The sequence below is a fragment of the Portunus trituberculatus genome, chromosome 8 (assembly GCF_017591435.1).
Source record: "Portunus trituberculatus isolate SZX2019 chromosome 8, ASM1759143v1, whole genome shotgun sequence".
Taxonomy (NCBI): domain Eukaryota; kingdom Metazoa; phylum Arthropoda; class Malacostraca; order Decapoda; family Portunidae; genus Portunus; species Portunus trituberculatus.
The window spans coordinates 4,412,501-4,429,182 of NC_059262.1; the positions used below are offsets into that span (position 1 = coordinate 4,412,501).

Consider the following 16,682-nt stretch of genomic DNA (forward strand, 5'->3'; position numbering starts at 1 on the left):
ACAATACGCACTCAACTGAAGTGCGAGAGAGCGGAGCGGAGAGTAACGCGACGCACACCCTCCCCTCACGACAGCCGGGGCAACACTGAGCGACTGAGTGAGTGTCTGAGTGATGCGATTTCGTTGCGGTCCGCGTTTTACCTCCCACGTTCCTTCCTCTTTTCCTCTTCTCTCTCTTCTATCTAAGTCAAAAGTAGGGCAGTCAGGTTAGGTTCTGACCGATAAGGTACTGATAAGGCCGATAGTAATGAGTATTTACCTGTCTCGTGGCGCTGTAGCTAAAAACAAGGTAATTTACTTTTTTTTTTTTTTCTTTATATTTTTATCAGCTTACTCGAATGCTTGTCATGTTACCCCAGAGTTATTCAGTATAAATGATATACTTACATCACGCGAGGCTGTATTTTTCTTTTTTTTTTTTTCTCTCTCTCTCTCTCTCTCTCTCTCTCTCTCTCTCTCTCTCTCTGGTGTTGCTTCCTTTCTCTCATCTTTCTTGCTCCTTTTTTCTCTTGTTCTTAATTTTCTTCTTACTTTCTTCCTTTCTTGCTTTTAAAAGGGATAACTAACTAACTGTCTCATTCTTTATTTTTTGGGGTTCCAGGACTTGTTGTGGATCAGAAAAAAAAAGCAAGAAAAAAAAAAGAATAAAAACCAGTATGGATGGAGCTGATGACCGACCTTGCTCTCTCTCTCTCTCTCTCTCTCTCTCTCTCTCTGAAATTACAACTAATAAAACAGCTATTTCTTTTCTTTCTTTTTAGTTTATATTCACGTGTTCATTTAGATTCCACTCTCTCTCTCTCTCTCTCTCTCTCTCTCTCTCTCTCTCTCTCTCTACATCCTGCCATACCCAGCCATTCACCCGCGTCACCTGCCTGTGTCCGAATGCATAACTTTGAATTTGGCTTACTTTCCCTCTCTCCCTCTCCCTCTCCCTCTCTCCCTCCCTCTCTCCCAGCTTCCTCTCCTCCAGTTTCCCGGATGCAGTGTATTATACCAGCCACACCCTGCCTAGGTGTAGTGTACCGTGACGCCTCTCAAGGGACGGTACACTTATATAGAGGTACAGAATACAACGATGTGAGTGTTATCTTGTGTTTTGTGTGTTGCGTTATATGATGGGTGTGTGTTTCTGTGCTTCTCTCTCTCTCTCTCTCTCTCTCTCTCTCTCTCTCTCTCTCTCTGGTATTCATTTTTTTTTTCTATTTATTTATCTGCTTTTCATTCATCCATTTGGTAATTTCATGGTTAACTGAGCATGTGTATCTCTCTCTCTCTCTCTCTCTCTCTCTCTCTCTCTCTCTCTCTCTCTCTCTCTCTCTCTCTCTCTTCGTATCCAAACCATTTTTTCTTACACTCTTACTCTTCTTTCACTGTTCATTCATTTATGCAAAAATATTAACCACCCCTTCAGTACTGGGACACATTTATACCTTGAGATTTATGTACCATTAGACCATTTTATTGACATTAGGAAGGGTCTATGGAGGTCAGAAGGTTAATGGCCACAGTCTTCACTATTTTAATCCCTTCAGTACTGGGACGCATTTATACCTTGAGTTTTGTGTACCATTAGACCATTTTATTGACATTAGGAAGGGTCTATGGAGGTCAGAAGGTTAATGGTCACAGTCTTCACTATTTTTAATCCCTACATGAGATTCTGAAGTTGTGTAAAATCATCAAATAGTAAGCAGATGAATAGGAAAATGTGTCATGGTACTGAAAAGGCTAATAGTAAAGATTAAGGTTTCAAAAGTCTGTTAATAGTTTCCAGAATCTTATAAGGGTTTAAATAGTCTATAGGGGTTTACAAAATATAATAAAGGTTTCAGGAATCTTATAAGGGTTTCAAGCAAGTATGTAAGACGTTCAAGGATTTTTATAAGAGTTCAATTAATTTCGAAGAGTGTTTCAAGTATCTATATTGTTACTAAGGGTTTCAAAGTTTTTTTTTTATAAGTTCTATTATTTCAAAGAGTGTTTCAAATATTTTTAATTGTAAGGGTTTCAAAGAGTTTCATACGAGTTTTATTGATTCAAAGAGTGTTTCAAGCATCTATGACTAAGAGATTCAAAGAGTTTTAATAAGAATTCCATTAATGAAAAAAGTGTTCTAACATCTATGACTGCAAGGGTTTCAAAATGGTCTAAAATGTAAGGGTTTCGAGAATCTAATAAAGGGTATCAAGACGAATACAATTGTAAAGAAAACAGAAATAAGAAAGAAATGATGACCACGAGAGAGAGAGAGAGAGAGAGAGAGAGAGAGAGAGAGAGAGAGAGAGAAAAGGAATGAACTGCGTAGAAAATGAAGCGGAAAAAATAAACAGAGGAAATGTGATAAGAAAAAGATCAATTCGAAGGTCAAACGAATAACGAAATATGTAATCTCTCTCTCTCTCTCTCTCTCTCTCTTGTAATGAATATCGACTTTTTTTTCTATATATTTCATCATTATTATCATTATCATTGTCATTATAACGAGAGAATTAAATTACACACATACTAAGCTAAATTAAGATAGAGACGTAGATAATCTTGTACTAAAACTAACTTAAGGTGACGAATTGACTATAGAACAACAATCTTAACCAACCAAACTAATTAACTTATGAAAACAAATAAAAAGAATAAAGAAAATGAGAATAGATGAATAAACAAATAAAAAAAAGACAATGAAAAAAAATGAAAAGATAATGAGAGAAAGGAAATTAGATAAGTAAATATATAAACGAAAAATATAAAGAAAAAAAGAACCATGAGAATAGATAAATAGAAAATTGAAAACAAAATAATGAAAAAAAAATAATAGGTAATGAGCGGATATAATTAAATGAATAAGTAAATAAATAAATGAAAAAAATAAAGAGAAAAAACGATGAAAATAAATAAAGAAATTAAAAAAAGAATGAAAGAAAATGAAAAAAAATGAAAGAAAATGAAATAAGTAAATAAACAATCAAAAATAAATAAATAGACAAAACAATAAATAAAATAAAGAATAAAACAAATAATTCAAATAAAGAAAGAAAGAAAATGTGCATAAAATTGTGTCAAAGAAAACGGAGGGCCAAATAATTACGTATCAAAATAGACCACTATGTAACATGATTGACCTTATTTGGCTTGACCTGACCTGACCTATACTTCACCACAGCACCCGTTTTCTATTCCCGATGTGATTTTGTGGTGAAGCAGGACAGTGAACCTTCAAATTGTCTGCTCTCTCTCTCTCTCTCTCTCTCTCTCTCTCTCTCTCTCTCTCTCTCTCTCTCTCTCTCTCTCAGCAACAACAGTTAGAGAGATTTCCTTATCAATTTTTCCATATGTTTATTTAATTCTGTCCTTATCATCATTACTCATTTCATTATCTAATATATCTTTCTATATTTTTCCTAATCTATGTCATTTTTCTTTCTTTTTCCTCATTTAGAAAGACAGAGAAAGAGAAAGAGAGAGAGAGAGGGAGAGAGGAGCAACATATACCATTTAAATGAAGCTATACGATCTCTCTCTCTCTCTCTCTCTCTCTCTCTCTCTCTCTCTCTGGTGTCATGTGTTTAGCCTCTAAGAAACTCAATCCACCACCAACTTTCCTCCAAATATCTTACTGAAGGTCTCTCATTACTCACTCAGTCAACCACCGGCGCCTCTTTGACTTGGAACTGTTAAAAATGCTCTCTCTCTCTCTCTCTCTCTCTCTCTCTCTCTCTCTCTCTCTCTCTCTCTCTCTCTCTCTCTCTCGCCACATAGACAACTAGCGGGGTTTTGAAGACAGCTTTTCCTTTCCATATACTAGAATCGTGCTAATCTATCACCACAACCATAAAAATACTCTTAAACACACGAGTATATTCATCTGGAGCCTTTGGGAAGCAGTGGTGGCGAGAGAGCAAAGCGTTTCAGATTACGGGTCTTAATCCTGCTAAAACCGTAGAAACATGCTTAAATATACGTGTAAATTCATCATAACTGTTTTCAAAGGCTATAGAAATCATTAGCAAGGTTTCTAAGAGTGTTAATCCTGCTAAAACCGTAGAAACATGCTTAAATATACGTGTAAATTCATCTTAACTATTTTCAAAGGCTATAGAAATCATTAGCAAGGTTTCTAAGAGTGTTAATCCTGCTAAAACCGTAGAAACATGCTTAAATATACGTGTAAATTCATCATAACTATTTTCAAAGGCTACAGAGATGATTAGCCGTGTTCCCAAGAGTATTAATTCTGTTTATACTAAAGAAATTTTGTTAATCTGTCACTAGAACCCGTAAAAAAACACGCTTGAAAAAAAAATTCCTTGTCGTTTCAATTTACAGCTATTTTTAGACAGAATAGCGTGAAAGATTATATTTTTCCTGCACACAAATATAAATGAAGTAGATAGATAAACAGACGCAAAATAAAAGAAAGAAATGATAAAACAAGTAATGAAGAGAGAGAGAGAGAGAGAGAGAGAGAGAGAGAGAGAGAGAGAGAGAGAGAGAGAGAAAGAAAACGCTAGCTGGTGTCTGGCAATCTCTACGCTATGCAACAAACGTGTGACTCTGCTGAACGCTTCCTCCCTTCCCCCCCTCCCATGGACCCGCCCTGTATTACCACCCCCTGCCCCAACCAGCCCACTCCCCCCATGCGTCCCCCATCCAATGCACCCTCCTTTCTTCCCACCCCCTGCCCCCACACGGCCTCTCCCTCCGTCCCTCCATGAACTTGAACCTGTGTCTTGAACTTGTAAACATGTCAGTGAGAGAGAACAGGGAGAGGAGAGATGGGAAAGAGAGAAGATAGAAGATGAGGGAGGAATGAGGAAGAAACTAGAGGAATGAGGGAAGAGGAGGAGGAGGAGGAGGAGGAGGAGGAAGTGAAGGAAGGAATGCATGTGATCAGACAGAAAGAATAATGAGAGAGAGAGAGAGAGAGAGAGAGAGAGAGAGAGCAAGGTGGAGGTCATTCTATTATTGGCTGGTGTACAGTGATCATGTAATGTGGGTTGCTTACACGGCAGAATAGTGTGGTGGTCTGTGGCGACGGTGGTGTGTGGTGGTTAGTGATTTGATACTGTGTGTGTGTGTGTGTGTGTGTGTGTGGCGTGCATGCATAAGATTGTTGTCACTACTACTACTACTACTACTACTACTACTACTACTACTACTACTACTACTACAGACAATTATAATGAGGAAAAGAAGAAAAAGAAGCAAAGAATAGGCGATGATGAAAAGAAATAATAAAACCACAACCACCACCACCACTATCACCACCACCACCACCACCAGGAGCAGCACCAGCGCAACAAAACAAACAAAAATAAAACAAGAGAGAGAGAGAGAGAGAGAGAGAGAGAGAGAGAAAGCGAGGGAAGGGGAAGAGCAGCGGGGGTGTTCGTGTCGCCACTTTATGCTTTCATTAAACAAGTGAATCACGGATAAAAATACACCTTAAATTGACTGCAGGCGGCGAAAAAGGAGCACAGGGGACAAAGAGGCAAAAAACCAGGAAAGGGGGAAAGGGAGAGAGGGTGGCTGGCTGCTTTCAAGGCCATTGGTGGACTGAGACACAGGGAACTGAAACCGAAGTCGGAGTTAGAGTGAGGAGGGCAGGGATTCGAACACTATGCCACCTGCTCTCTTGGCTGCTGTTTGATGCCACATTGATTGATTCGCCCTATTTTTTTTTTTCTAGAATTAATTTTTTTTTTTTTTTTGCATAGTTCGTGGTTATGAGGTATTTGTTAAAGGAGAAAATAGTTATGGTATTAGGTGGATGGTAAGGTTAAATCTATTCCTCCTTTATGGTTCTTTTTATGTAATAACTACACCTACGATTTCCTATTATGAGATAGAGTAACAGATTAGGAATAGCTTGAAATAAAAAAAAAATAGACTGAAAATAGACTCAAGAGAAATACAAAGATACGAAAAGGACAAATAACAGCAACAATCTCGATCATTATATTTCAAAATCTAGTGTTAATATATTTCACAACCTCTGACGCGTTTCCATATTAATTCTGCTTACTATTTGATGATTTTATACAGCTTCAGAAACTCATGTGAAGAAGTGAAGTAGTGAAGACTGTGGCCATTAATTTTCTGACCTCCATAGACCCTTCATAATGTCAATAAAATGGTCTAATCGTATTCAAATCCGAGCTTAAAATGTGTCCCAGTATTGAAGGGTTAATACTACGAACACGTTTATATAAAAACCCTGTATATACTCAAATTCATTCCTCCTCTACGATTTTTATTTATTTATTTATTTTTACCTAATGAGCATATTGTACGGTTGAAATAGCCATAAATGTGTATACCAGCCATGTATGAACAAGTATGAGTGAAAGTATGCGGTGTTGTGTTGTGTTGTGTTAATCTTGAGAGGCTGGCGAGTGTGTTATCTATGGCACTAATGAGAGATGAGCAGACATAACTCATATAAACCTATCAGTTAACCCTATGTGTGTGTGTGTGTGTGTGTGTGTGTGTGTGTGTGTGTGTGTGTTATCTGTGTCATATCAAGCATTTAATTTATCCATGGTCAGTTTTCTTGGAGACTCTTAAGAATATCGAGACGGCGACGTGATAAGGGAGGAAGGAAAGAAAGAAGGAAGGAAGGAAGGAATGAAGAAAGAAAGGAAGAAAGGGAAGGAAAGGAATTAAGGAAGGAAGAAAGGGAGAGAGGGAGGAGAAAGCAACAAAATGAAATAGAAGTGAAAAAGAAGGAAAGAATAGGAGATAGGAGGAGAGAAGAAAAGAGAAGGAAAGGGAAAGGAGAAGTAAAAAAGGAATGATGTTTTACTGTTATCAGAGAGAGAGAGAGAGAGAGAGAGAGAGAGAGAGAGAGAGATGATATTCTACTGCACGTTTTCCTCTCCCTACTTCATTCCCAGCCACGCTCTCCCAAATTCTTACATAAACCATTAACCATTAACAGTCACCATTATCGTCATTTTCTGCCACTGTCCTCCATGTCAACTTGTCAAGACTCATGATTTAAAAAGATGTAAAAATAGTATTGCTAAGTGGGGGGGGGGTAGCAAAGGGGTTGAGAGGTTTGGGGAGGGGTTGGTTTCATTGCAATAGCCAAGTCAGGCCATCCCCACCCCTTCAATTCCCAGTAAAAACTATCAAAAGTTATTGGTAATGCAAGTAAAATAGCTCAGTTTATATTGCATTAGTACGATAAAGAGGCATAACTTTTATTTTTTTCAACTGAGCACTGATATATATTCTTTGCAGAGCGGGAGGGCTGGGAGAAGAATGCAGGAAGAAAGCTTCGATCGTTTTAATATATTTCAAAACCGCTATGAATGTTAATGGACTATAAAAAGAAGAAAAATAGAACACGTGAGGTAGCTTTATATAACAGGATCAACAACCTCACAATAAAAATAAATAAATAAAATAAAAGTCATGAAAATCGTCTGGGAGGCGAGAAGCGAGACAAGCCTACTATGAATACCGATAAATTAATATATAATAGACAACAGAGAGATAGAATAATTAATTGAGCCTTATAAAAGAGAATAGCAACCTCCCAATGAGAAAAGTCATGAAAACAGTCCTGGAAATAAGATGAGACACTAAAACCGGCTAGAGAGAGAGAGAGAGAGATCGACCCACTCCCAGGGACAGCTTTGGGACCAACGAGGAGGCGAGAAACACACAGATTTAAGCCATTTTTAACCACGTTCTTGCCCTGGTAGGTGTTATTTCCCTCATTTTACCTGTGGATCAATAAGGAGAACATCGTAGGACACTAAATTCACCTTATGGATTATTAGAAGTGTTCATAGCTTGTCATTGCTCTCTCTCTCTCTCTCTCTCTCTCTCTCTGTGACAGTAAGGTGAAGAAGCGCTAATGTAACTCACTATCACCCAAGAAACACAGTGATCCATTAAATAGCAATGGCAAATCAAGGCTAAATCAATAAAATAATAAAAATAAGACATGATATAATGAATTGTTATAATAATACTCGAGTTTGATACACGTTTCGCCGGCAAATATGCAGTTTCGAGCTATATACCCTATTTTGTATTTATTTTTCCCTATTTCTAACAAGCTTGGGGATCTGGGAAATTGGGGTTTTTAGGGTGGGGAAACCTAACCTAACCTAACCTAACCTAACCTAACGTGACTGACAGACTACTACAGCGCCTGCACAATATTGACACGAATTTAACACACATTATGCCTTCCCACAATGAAATTAACTTATAACACATCAATTTAACACACTCCCTGCCTTCCCACAATGAAATATACTTATAACACAAACATTTAACACACTCCCTGCCTTCCCACAATGAAATTAACTTATAATACAAACATTTAACACACTCTGCCTTCCCACAATGAAATATACTTATAACACACTAATTTAACACACTCTGCCTTCCCACAATGAAATATACTTGTAACACACTAATTTAACACATTCTCCCTTCCCACAATGAAACACTATACTTATAACACACCTTCCCACAATGAAATTTACATATAACACAAACATTTAACACACTCTGCCTTCCCACAATGAAATATACTTATAACACAAACATTTAACACATTCTCCCTTCCCACAATGAAATACTATACTTATAACACACCCATTTAACACACTCTGCCTTCCCACAATGAAATATACTTATAACACACTAATTTAACACACATTCTGCCTTTCCACAATGAAATATACTTATAACACACCAATTTAACACACTCTGTCTTCCCACAATTAAATACTATACTTATAACACATCAATTTAACACACTCTGCCTTCCCACAATGAAATATACTTATAACACACAAATTTAACGCACTCTGCCTTCCCACAATGAAATATACTTATAACACAAACATTTAACACACATTCTGCCTTCCCACAATGAAATATACTTATAACACACCCATTTAACACACTCTGCCTTCCCACAATGAAATATACTAATAACACAAACATTTAACACACATTCTGCCTTCCCACAATGAAATATACTAATAACACAAACATTTAACACACATTCTGCCTTCCCACAATGAAATATACTTATAACACACTAATTTAACACACACTCTGCCTTCCCACAATGAAATATACTTATAACACACTAATTTAACACACATTCTGCCTTCCCACAATGAAATATACTTATAACACAAACATTTCACACACATTCTGCCTTTCCACAATGAAATATACTAATAACACAAACATTTAACACACATTCTGCCTTTCCACAATGAAATTAACTTATAACACACTAATTTAACACACATTCTGCCTTCCCACAATGAAATTAACTTATAACACACCAATTTAACACACATTCTGCCTTTCCACAATGAAATATACTTATAACACACTAATTTAACACACATTCTGCCTTCCCACAATGAAATATACTTATAACACACCCATTTAACACACTCTGCCTTCCCACAATGAAACATACTTATAACACACTAATTTAACACACATTCTGCCTTCCCACAATGAAATATACTTATAACACACCAGTTTAACACACATTCTCCCTTCCCACAATCACCTGTTCTAGTAATACACCCATTTAACACACGTCTCACCTTCCCCCACACAGGTGAAGTATGAGTGAGGTGTTTGGCATCACCCCGCTGCCCGGCGTGGAGTACCCGCTGTCTGTGGCCTACTGCGGGAACTGCACCATGCCCATTGAGGTGAAGGGGGAATGGGTAATGGGTGAAAGGGGTGAAGGGGTAGTGGGTGAAAGGGATGAAGGATAATGGGTAATGAGTGAAAAGGGTGAAGGGGTAATGGGTAATGGGTGAAAGGTTGGTCATGTATGGGGGGTTTATAATGGGTGGAAAGGGGCAGGATGTTGAAAAATATGTTTAAATGGGTATTCTTGATTTTTTTTGTTACTTTTTCATTCATTCACCATTTCACCATTATCACCATTATTTCATTCATTATCTCACCACCATCACCATTTTTCTTCATTTATTCACCATTTCACCATTATCATCATCATTTCATTCACCATCTCACTACCTCACCATTATTTTTCTTCATTCATTCACCATTATCATTTTTCTTCATTCATTCATTATCTCACTACCTCACCATTATTTTTTTCATTCATTCACCATTTCACTATCTCACCATTATTTTCATTCACCATATCACCATTATTTTATTCACTCAATCACCATTTTTTTCATTCATTTCACCATTATTTCCTTCATTCATCCATTTCTTTCTTTCATTCACCATCACCATCACTCATTCACCATATCACCATTACTTTCATTCATTCACCATTATGTCGTTTACTCACCCACCATCTCACCATTATTATCTGCTTTTTAGTCAACATCTCACCATTTCTATTATTTTTCTTATTCCTTATTCCTTCACCATCACCTCACCACTTCACCATTATTATCTGTTTTTAGTCACCATTTCACCATTTTATTCCTCATTATTCTTATTCCTTCATTCATCTCATCACCACCTCACCACATGATCACCTCACCACTTCACCAGCTCACCAGTCCTCTTCCCTTGCAGTACTGTGAGTATTATCCAGGCTATGACAAATGCAAGCAGTGGCTGGAGAAGAACCTACCTGAACAGTTTGAGAAGTTGATGAATGAGAGTAAGTGGTGGTGGTGGTGGTGGTGTGTGAATGTGGTGGTGTTTGGGTGTTGGTGTGTACAGATGTAGTGGTGGTGTGTTGGTGTTGGTGTGCGAATGTGGTGGTGTGGTGAGGTATGGCTAGTGGTGATGGTGTGTGGTGGTGTGTTAGTGGTGTTGGTGTGTGGTGGTGGTGTATGAAGTGCCTATAAAGTGTGGTGTGTGAATATAGTGGTGGTGGTGTAGTGGTGTGTGGTGGTGATATGCTATGGCTATGAAGTGTGGGGTGTGGATGTGGTGGTGGTGGTGTTTGGTGTGGTGTGGTGGTGTATGGTATGAAGTGTGGTAATTGTCTGGTGTGGCTATGAAGGGTGGTGTGCTGGTTTGGTGCTATGGTGTGGGTATGAAGTGTGGTGTGTGGTGGTGTGCTAGTAGTGTTGGTGTGTAGTGGTGGTGGTGGTGGTGGTGGTGCATGGTATGGCTATGAAGCATGTGTGCATAGTTTTTCTTTCTTTTTTTCTTATTTTTATTGTTTTCACAAATAAAGGATAAACATTGAAATTACTTTACTTCCTTGAAAAAAAAAAAAAAAGACAATTTTACTCACTATAAAAAAAAAACATTCAGATCAATTTACTTACTCAAAAAAAAAAGAAGAAAAGAAAGCATTAAGACTGACTTATGATATAGATAACACTTAAACACATCCTTACTGTCACTTATTATAACCTTTGGCAGTTTTTTATATATATGCAAGAGGGAAACAAGCCAAAGGGAACAGGAAATAAAAAAAAAATGCTCACTTCACTTAGAAAAATAAATAAATGAAAAAAATAAATAAATAAACTTAATTGTAGGTGGCAACAGTGGAGGTGGAGGCGGTGGCGGTGAGGAGGGAGGGGCGGAGGAGGAGCGTAAGAGGCAGAAGAGGGGCGGCAAGGGCATGGTGAAGAAGAAGAAGGCGCAGGAGGGTCCCAGGAAGGTGGTGGTGTTTGTGGCGCCACGAGGGAAGAAGAGGAACACCGTCATTGTTGGACTCAAGACTTTCGGTGTGTGTGTGTGTGTGTGTGTGTGTGTGTGTGTGTGTGTGTTGATGGTGAAGGAATAGAATGAGAACACACATTAATAGACTGATAAACTAACCTAAGGAACCTTCAAAAAAAAAAAAAAAGACAAACTAAAAATAAAACAAAAACACAAAAACAAACAACAACAACAAAAATACTGACCTTATGACCTTCCCTTCTACAGATATTGACCTTAAGTTTGCTGCTAAGTTCTTCGGCACCAAGTTCGCCTGCGGGTCCTCGGTGACTGGTGAGGACGAGATCGTGGTGCAGGGCGACATTAAGGATGACCTCATTGACCTTATTCCTGAGAAGTGGCCTGAGGTGAGAGGGAGAGGGGAGGGGATGGGGAGGGGGGGGGTGAGGTAATTAATTTTCCTTCTTTTCACATCTTTATTATGTTTTATCTCCTCTCATGTTTTTTTTTTTTCTCTCTGTCTCTCTTTATTTTTCCTCTCATGTAATTCTCTTTCCTTCTCTTCACATCTTTCTTTATTATCCTTTATTTCTCCTTTCATGTCATTTTTCTCTCCTCTTCTTATATAATTTCTCTTTCTTTCTCTTCACATCTCTATTATTCTTCATCTCTCTCCTCATCTCATTCTTGCTTTTGCCACAGCCTGTCACTTTTCCATCCCTGCGGTCGTTGACTCTTTCCGTTCCACAGATCGATGAGGACAGCATAGAGGATGGAGGTGAACACAAACGATGATCAAGACAGTGAATGGCCGCCCCTCTGCTCGCCCCCCCAAGCTTCCTCACCGCCCGTCACACAATTGTTAACTTGCTGGGAACTGAAATGATGAAATAAAATGCTTCTAAATTCAGCTATCTCTGTTTTTCTATTTGCATTTTTTTGTTTTTGTTTTGTGAAATAGTGTTGGAATTTAGTGTTTTGTTCAGTTTTCCTTTTTCTTTTGTGTTTTTGTTTTGTTTTTCTTATATTTGTCTCTTAAAAGTTAGTTCTCTATTTTCTTTGAGTAGTTTTGATTCATTCTTCTTTCCTTCTTCCTATTCTCTCTCCTTCTCTTAAAAGTTCAGTTATTTCTCTTTTTTTATTTATCTATTTGTTTTGTTTCTTCTCTATCTCTGTCTCCATCTAAAAATTATATGATCTCAAATTTTTTTTTTTTTTTTTTCTGATTCACCACCTGTATTTTCATTTCACTCTTCATTTTCTCTCTCTATCAGGAAGAAAAAGTATTATATTTCAAAATTATCTGCTATGTATTTACAGACAATATTTCTTCATACCTTTTCCTTTATTTTTAGCCTTTTTCCTCCTCTTGTATCTTCCTATCACTTCTATTCTTACGAGGAAACATTACGTCTTGTCCTATATATTAGACATTTCTTCACATCTTTCTTTTTTTTTTATCCTCTTTCCTCCTCTTATATTTTCCTTTCATATTCTCACAAGGAAGGAAAACATGAAATCTCAGTCTTGTCCTATATATTAGACATTTCTTCACATCTTTCTTAGTTTTATCCTATTTCCTCTTATACTTTCCTTTCACTTTTATTCTCACAAGGAAAGAAAAATGTGAAATCCCAGTCTTATATATTTACAGACATTTCTTCTTTTTTTTTTTTTATCCTATTTCCTCCTCTTATATATTTTCCTTTCATATTCTCTCAAGGAAAGAAAACATGACATCCCAAAATCTTCTATATATTTACACACATCATTCCTTTAAGCTTCTACAAACCGCACATTTTTTATTCACATTCTATATTTACACACGCACATCTTCTAAGTCTGTTATAAATTGCCTTAGTGTTTATTTAGGAGTTCATTGTACATTTTGATCTTAGGGAAGCTAAGTATTGAGGTGTCCTGCTGCGGGGAAGTTGCATTTCTTGTACTTTTTGAAGATGGAAAATGCAAAATGAAAATTAATAGAAAAAAAAAGAGAAGTTGCATTGTTTGTGGTTTTGAAGATGGAAAATAAAATGAAAGGAAGAAAAATAAGGAGTCATTATCATCATGGAAAACAAATAAGGAAAAAATTCTTATGGAAAACATGAAATAAAAAGAAAATAATAAGGAAAGCTTGTAGTAATTATGGAAAACACGAAATAAAAAATAAATAAATAAAAAAAAGATTGTAGTCATTATCATTATGGAAAACTAATCAACCAAAAAGGAAAAAAATAAAAGATTGGAGTCATTATTATGGAAAACAAAATGCAAAAGGGAAAAAATAATAAATCAATAAATAAAAGACTGTAGTCAATCATTATTAAATTAAATTCCTTAGATATTTAGTGTGGAAAAAGTAAACAGATAAGAAAAATATACCTTAACTACCATTACTTTTTCAGGAATGAAGAAAGAGGGAAAATAAAAGTAAAATAAAAAAAAAAAACTTAGCAAAATAAATATAACGAAACCTGTACTCATTATTATCACTATAGTGGAATGAAAGGAGAGAATTATACATTATAGAAGCAAAAAAATAAAAGGAACTTAGGAAAATACAAAAAGAGAAACAAACAGGACAATTTTTACTTAGATTTGGAATGATAGAACAACAGTAATAATAATAATAATAAAAAATAATAATAATAATGATAAGGAACTCAAGATACCATACATTTCAAAATACCACAAATTAGTAAATGAATGAATAAATGCCATAGTTATATAATGAAAAGCTTAATGCAAAACACTTTACTGAAAATATAATGTACAACCCGGGAAATTATAACTTGAGAATTGTGTAGCAGAAAAAAAAAAAAAATAATAAACAATAATAATAGTAATAAAAAATATATAATAATAATAATAATAAACTATACAAAGGGGAAAAAAAAAACTACCATTATTGAAGACTATACAGGAAAAAAATAAATAAAACAAGGAAAATAAGTATGGATGGAAACTATACAGGGGAAACTAATGACTCAAGCTTGTCTGAGGAAAAAATAAGATACATGAGGAAAAATAAAGACTATATAAGGAAAAATAAGGAAAATTAAGAAAAATAAGAAAACTATATAATGAAGATAAGATACTACATAAGGAAAAATAAGGAAAAATAAGCCTACATAAGGAGAATCAAACACTACATAAGGAAAATAAGAAAAACTAAGGAAAAATAAGGGAAATCAAACACTAAATAAGGAAAACAAGGAAAAAATAGAAAAAATAAGCTTACATAAGGAATATAAAACACTACATAAGGGAAATAAGACACTGCATAAGGAAAACTGGCATGACTTGACAATATGAAGGGAAATAAAAGACTAGAAGCTGCATGGGGGAGGGGGGGAGATATTTTCCATGATAGGGAGGGAAATAAGTGCAGCTGGGAATTGTGGGTAGAAATCAGTGAAGGTGGAAAAAAAAAAGGAAAAGGAAAAGGAAAAATAAATAATTAATAAATACAAAAAATATATAATAATAATAATAATAATAATAATAATAATAATAATAATAATAAATCTGATTGAATGGATTTTTTATAAGGGGAAATTGTTGTGACTGATAATGGTGACAGAAAATGGGAAAGTGAAACAAACCTTACCAAAGAAAACTATAGGAACGGAATACATGAAAAAAAAAAAAATAATAATAAAAGTACAATAAAAAAATAATAAATTAGACAAAAATGCAAAAGTAAATAAAAATACATGATGGTGAATAAACACAAATCATTATGCAAATTACCGTACAGCAAAAATATAACTATAAGCATAATTAACTTACAAAATATATTATAGTAAATTATACATACTATTTTGCCACACACACACACACACACACACACACACACCAGTACTCTGAAACACATTGCTTTCTCTCTCATCACAATTTTCAAAGACCACAGAGAGGATCAGCCAAATCAATAAGAGCATTTCTTTAGCTAATAATACCCAAACCTTCTCAATACAACACTGATCCACAAACACACCCTCAAAAACCCATGTCACTTCCACTAGACCCTTCAGAATAGTGGATACAGAATACTTGATCTTACTCCACCACTAGAACCACACACACACACACACACACACCGCGTAGTGTAGTGGTTAGCACGCTCGACTCACAATCAAGAGGGCCGGGTTCGAGTCCCAGTAAGCAGCAAGGCAAATGGGCAAGCCTCTTAATGTATGGCCCCTGTTTACCAAGCAGTAAATAGGTACGGGATGTAACTGGAGGGGATGTGGCCTCGCTTTCCCGGTGTGTGGAGTGTGTTGTGGTCGCAGTCCTACCCGAAGATCGGTCTATGAGCTCTGAACTCGCTCCGTAATGGGGAAGACTGGCTAGGTGACCAGCAGGCGACCGAGGTGAGGTGGTGAATTACATTACTTCCACTAAACCCTTGAGAATAGTGGATAGAGAATAGTCAGGCTTTAATCCACCACTAGAACCACATACACACCCTCAGAAACCCACAGCCCTCCATCTAAACCCTTGAAAGTATAGCAGAGGTGCAACATGGAAGCATTTCAGAATACAGACACAAATCTATATAAAAATCATGACATACAAGTGCATAAGACCTCCCTTCAATACAGTAAGGACCACCAATACTCCTAACATGAGCCAGACACACAAGTACTAACACACAGGAGAGGAGGAATACAAAAGGAATACAAAGGAAGTCCAAACAACAAGCTCGACTTACAAGGCTGTTTTGTTGACTCTAAGACCTATCACACTCCAGGAATACAGTGAAACATTACAGTATACAAAATTATACAAAAAACACGCTCAGATTTGTATAGTCTAATGGAAGTGTGCGTGTGAGACAGACTGCATACAAGACAGAAATACTTATACATGGAGGAGGAGGAGGAGGAGGAATACAGAGGAATACAAAGGAGATCCAAACAGCAATAAGCCCAACTTTAAGACTGACAATCTCACTCTAAGGACATGTTAAGATCACACCCCAAATACAGAGAAAGATTACACCGTACAAAACTATACCAAAAAAAAAGGGCATTTGTATAGTGTATTTGTGTGTGTGTGTGTGTGTG

At 36.3% G+C, this 16,682-nt stretch overlaps 1 protein-coding gene across 2 annotated transcripts; it reads left to right on the plus strand.

Annotated features, from left to right (window-relative positions):
- The first annotated feature begins 948 nt into the window (after positions 1-948).
- Positions 949-12,520, plus strand: LOC123499578 (density-regulated protein homolog). Of its 2 annotated transcripts, none has more exons than XM_045247749.1 (6): positions 949-1,080; positions 9,611-9,707; positions 10,561-10,648; positions 11,484-11,675; positions 11,878-12,017; positions 12,361-12,520. In XM_045247749.1, the coding sequence occupies exons 2-6, from the start codon at positions 9,618-9,620 to the stop codon at positions 12,403-12,405; spliced, it is 555 nt and encodes a 184-aa protein (XP_045103684.1). In that variant the 5' UTR covers positions 949-1,080; positions 9,611-9,617; the 3' UTR covers positions 12,406-12,520. The 2 variants fall into 2 exon arrangements, with proteins under 2 accessions (XP_045103684.1, XP_045103673.1); XM_045247738.1 differs by lacking the exon at positions 949-1,080 and adding an exon at positions 7,569-7,705.
- Positions 12,521-16,682: the final 4,162 nt, after the last annotated feature.

Excerpts from the sequence above, each read along its gene's own strand:
- LOC123499578 (XM_045247749.1), top strand. The coding sequence starts at position 9,618 with ATGAGTGAGGTGTTTGGCATCACCCCGCTGCCCGGCGTGGAGTACCCG. Across the intron at positions 11,676-11,877 it reads TGTTGGACTCAAGACTTTCG|ATATTGACCTTAAGTTTGCT; the intron begins GTGTGTGTGTGT and ends TCCCTTCTACAG. Across the intron at positions 12,018-12,360 it reads TTCCTGAGAAGTGGCCTGAG|ATCGATGAGGACAGCATAGA; the intron begins GTGAGAGGGAGA and ends TCCGTTCCACAG.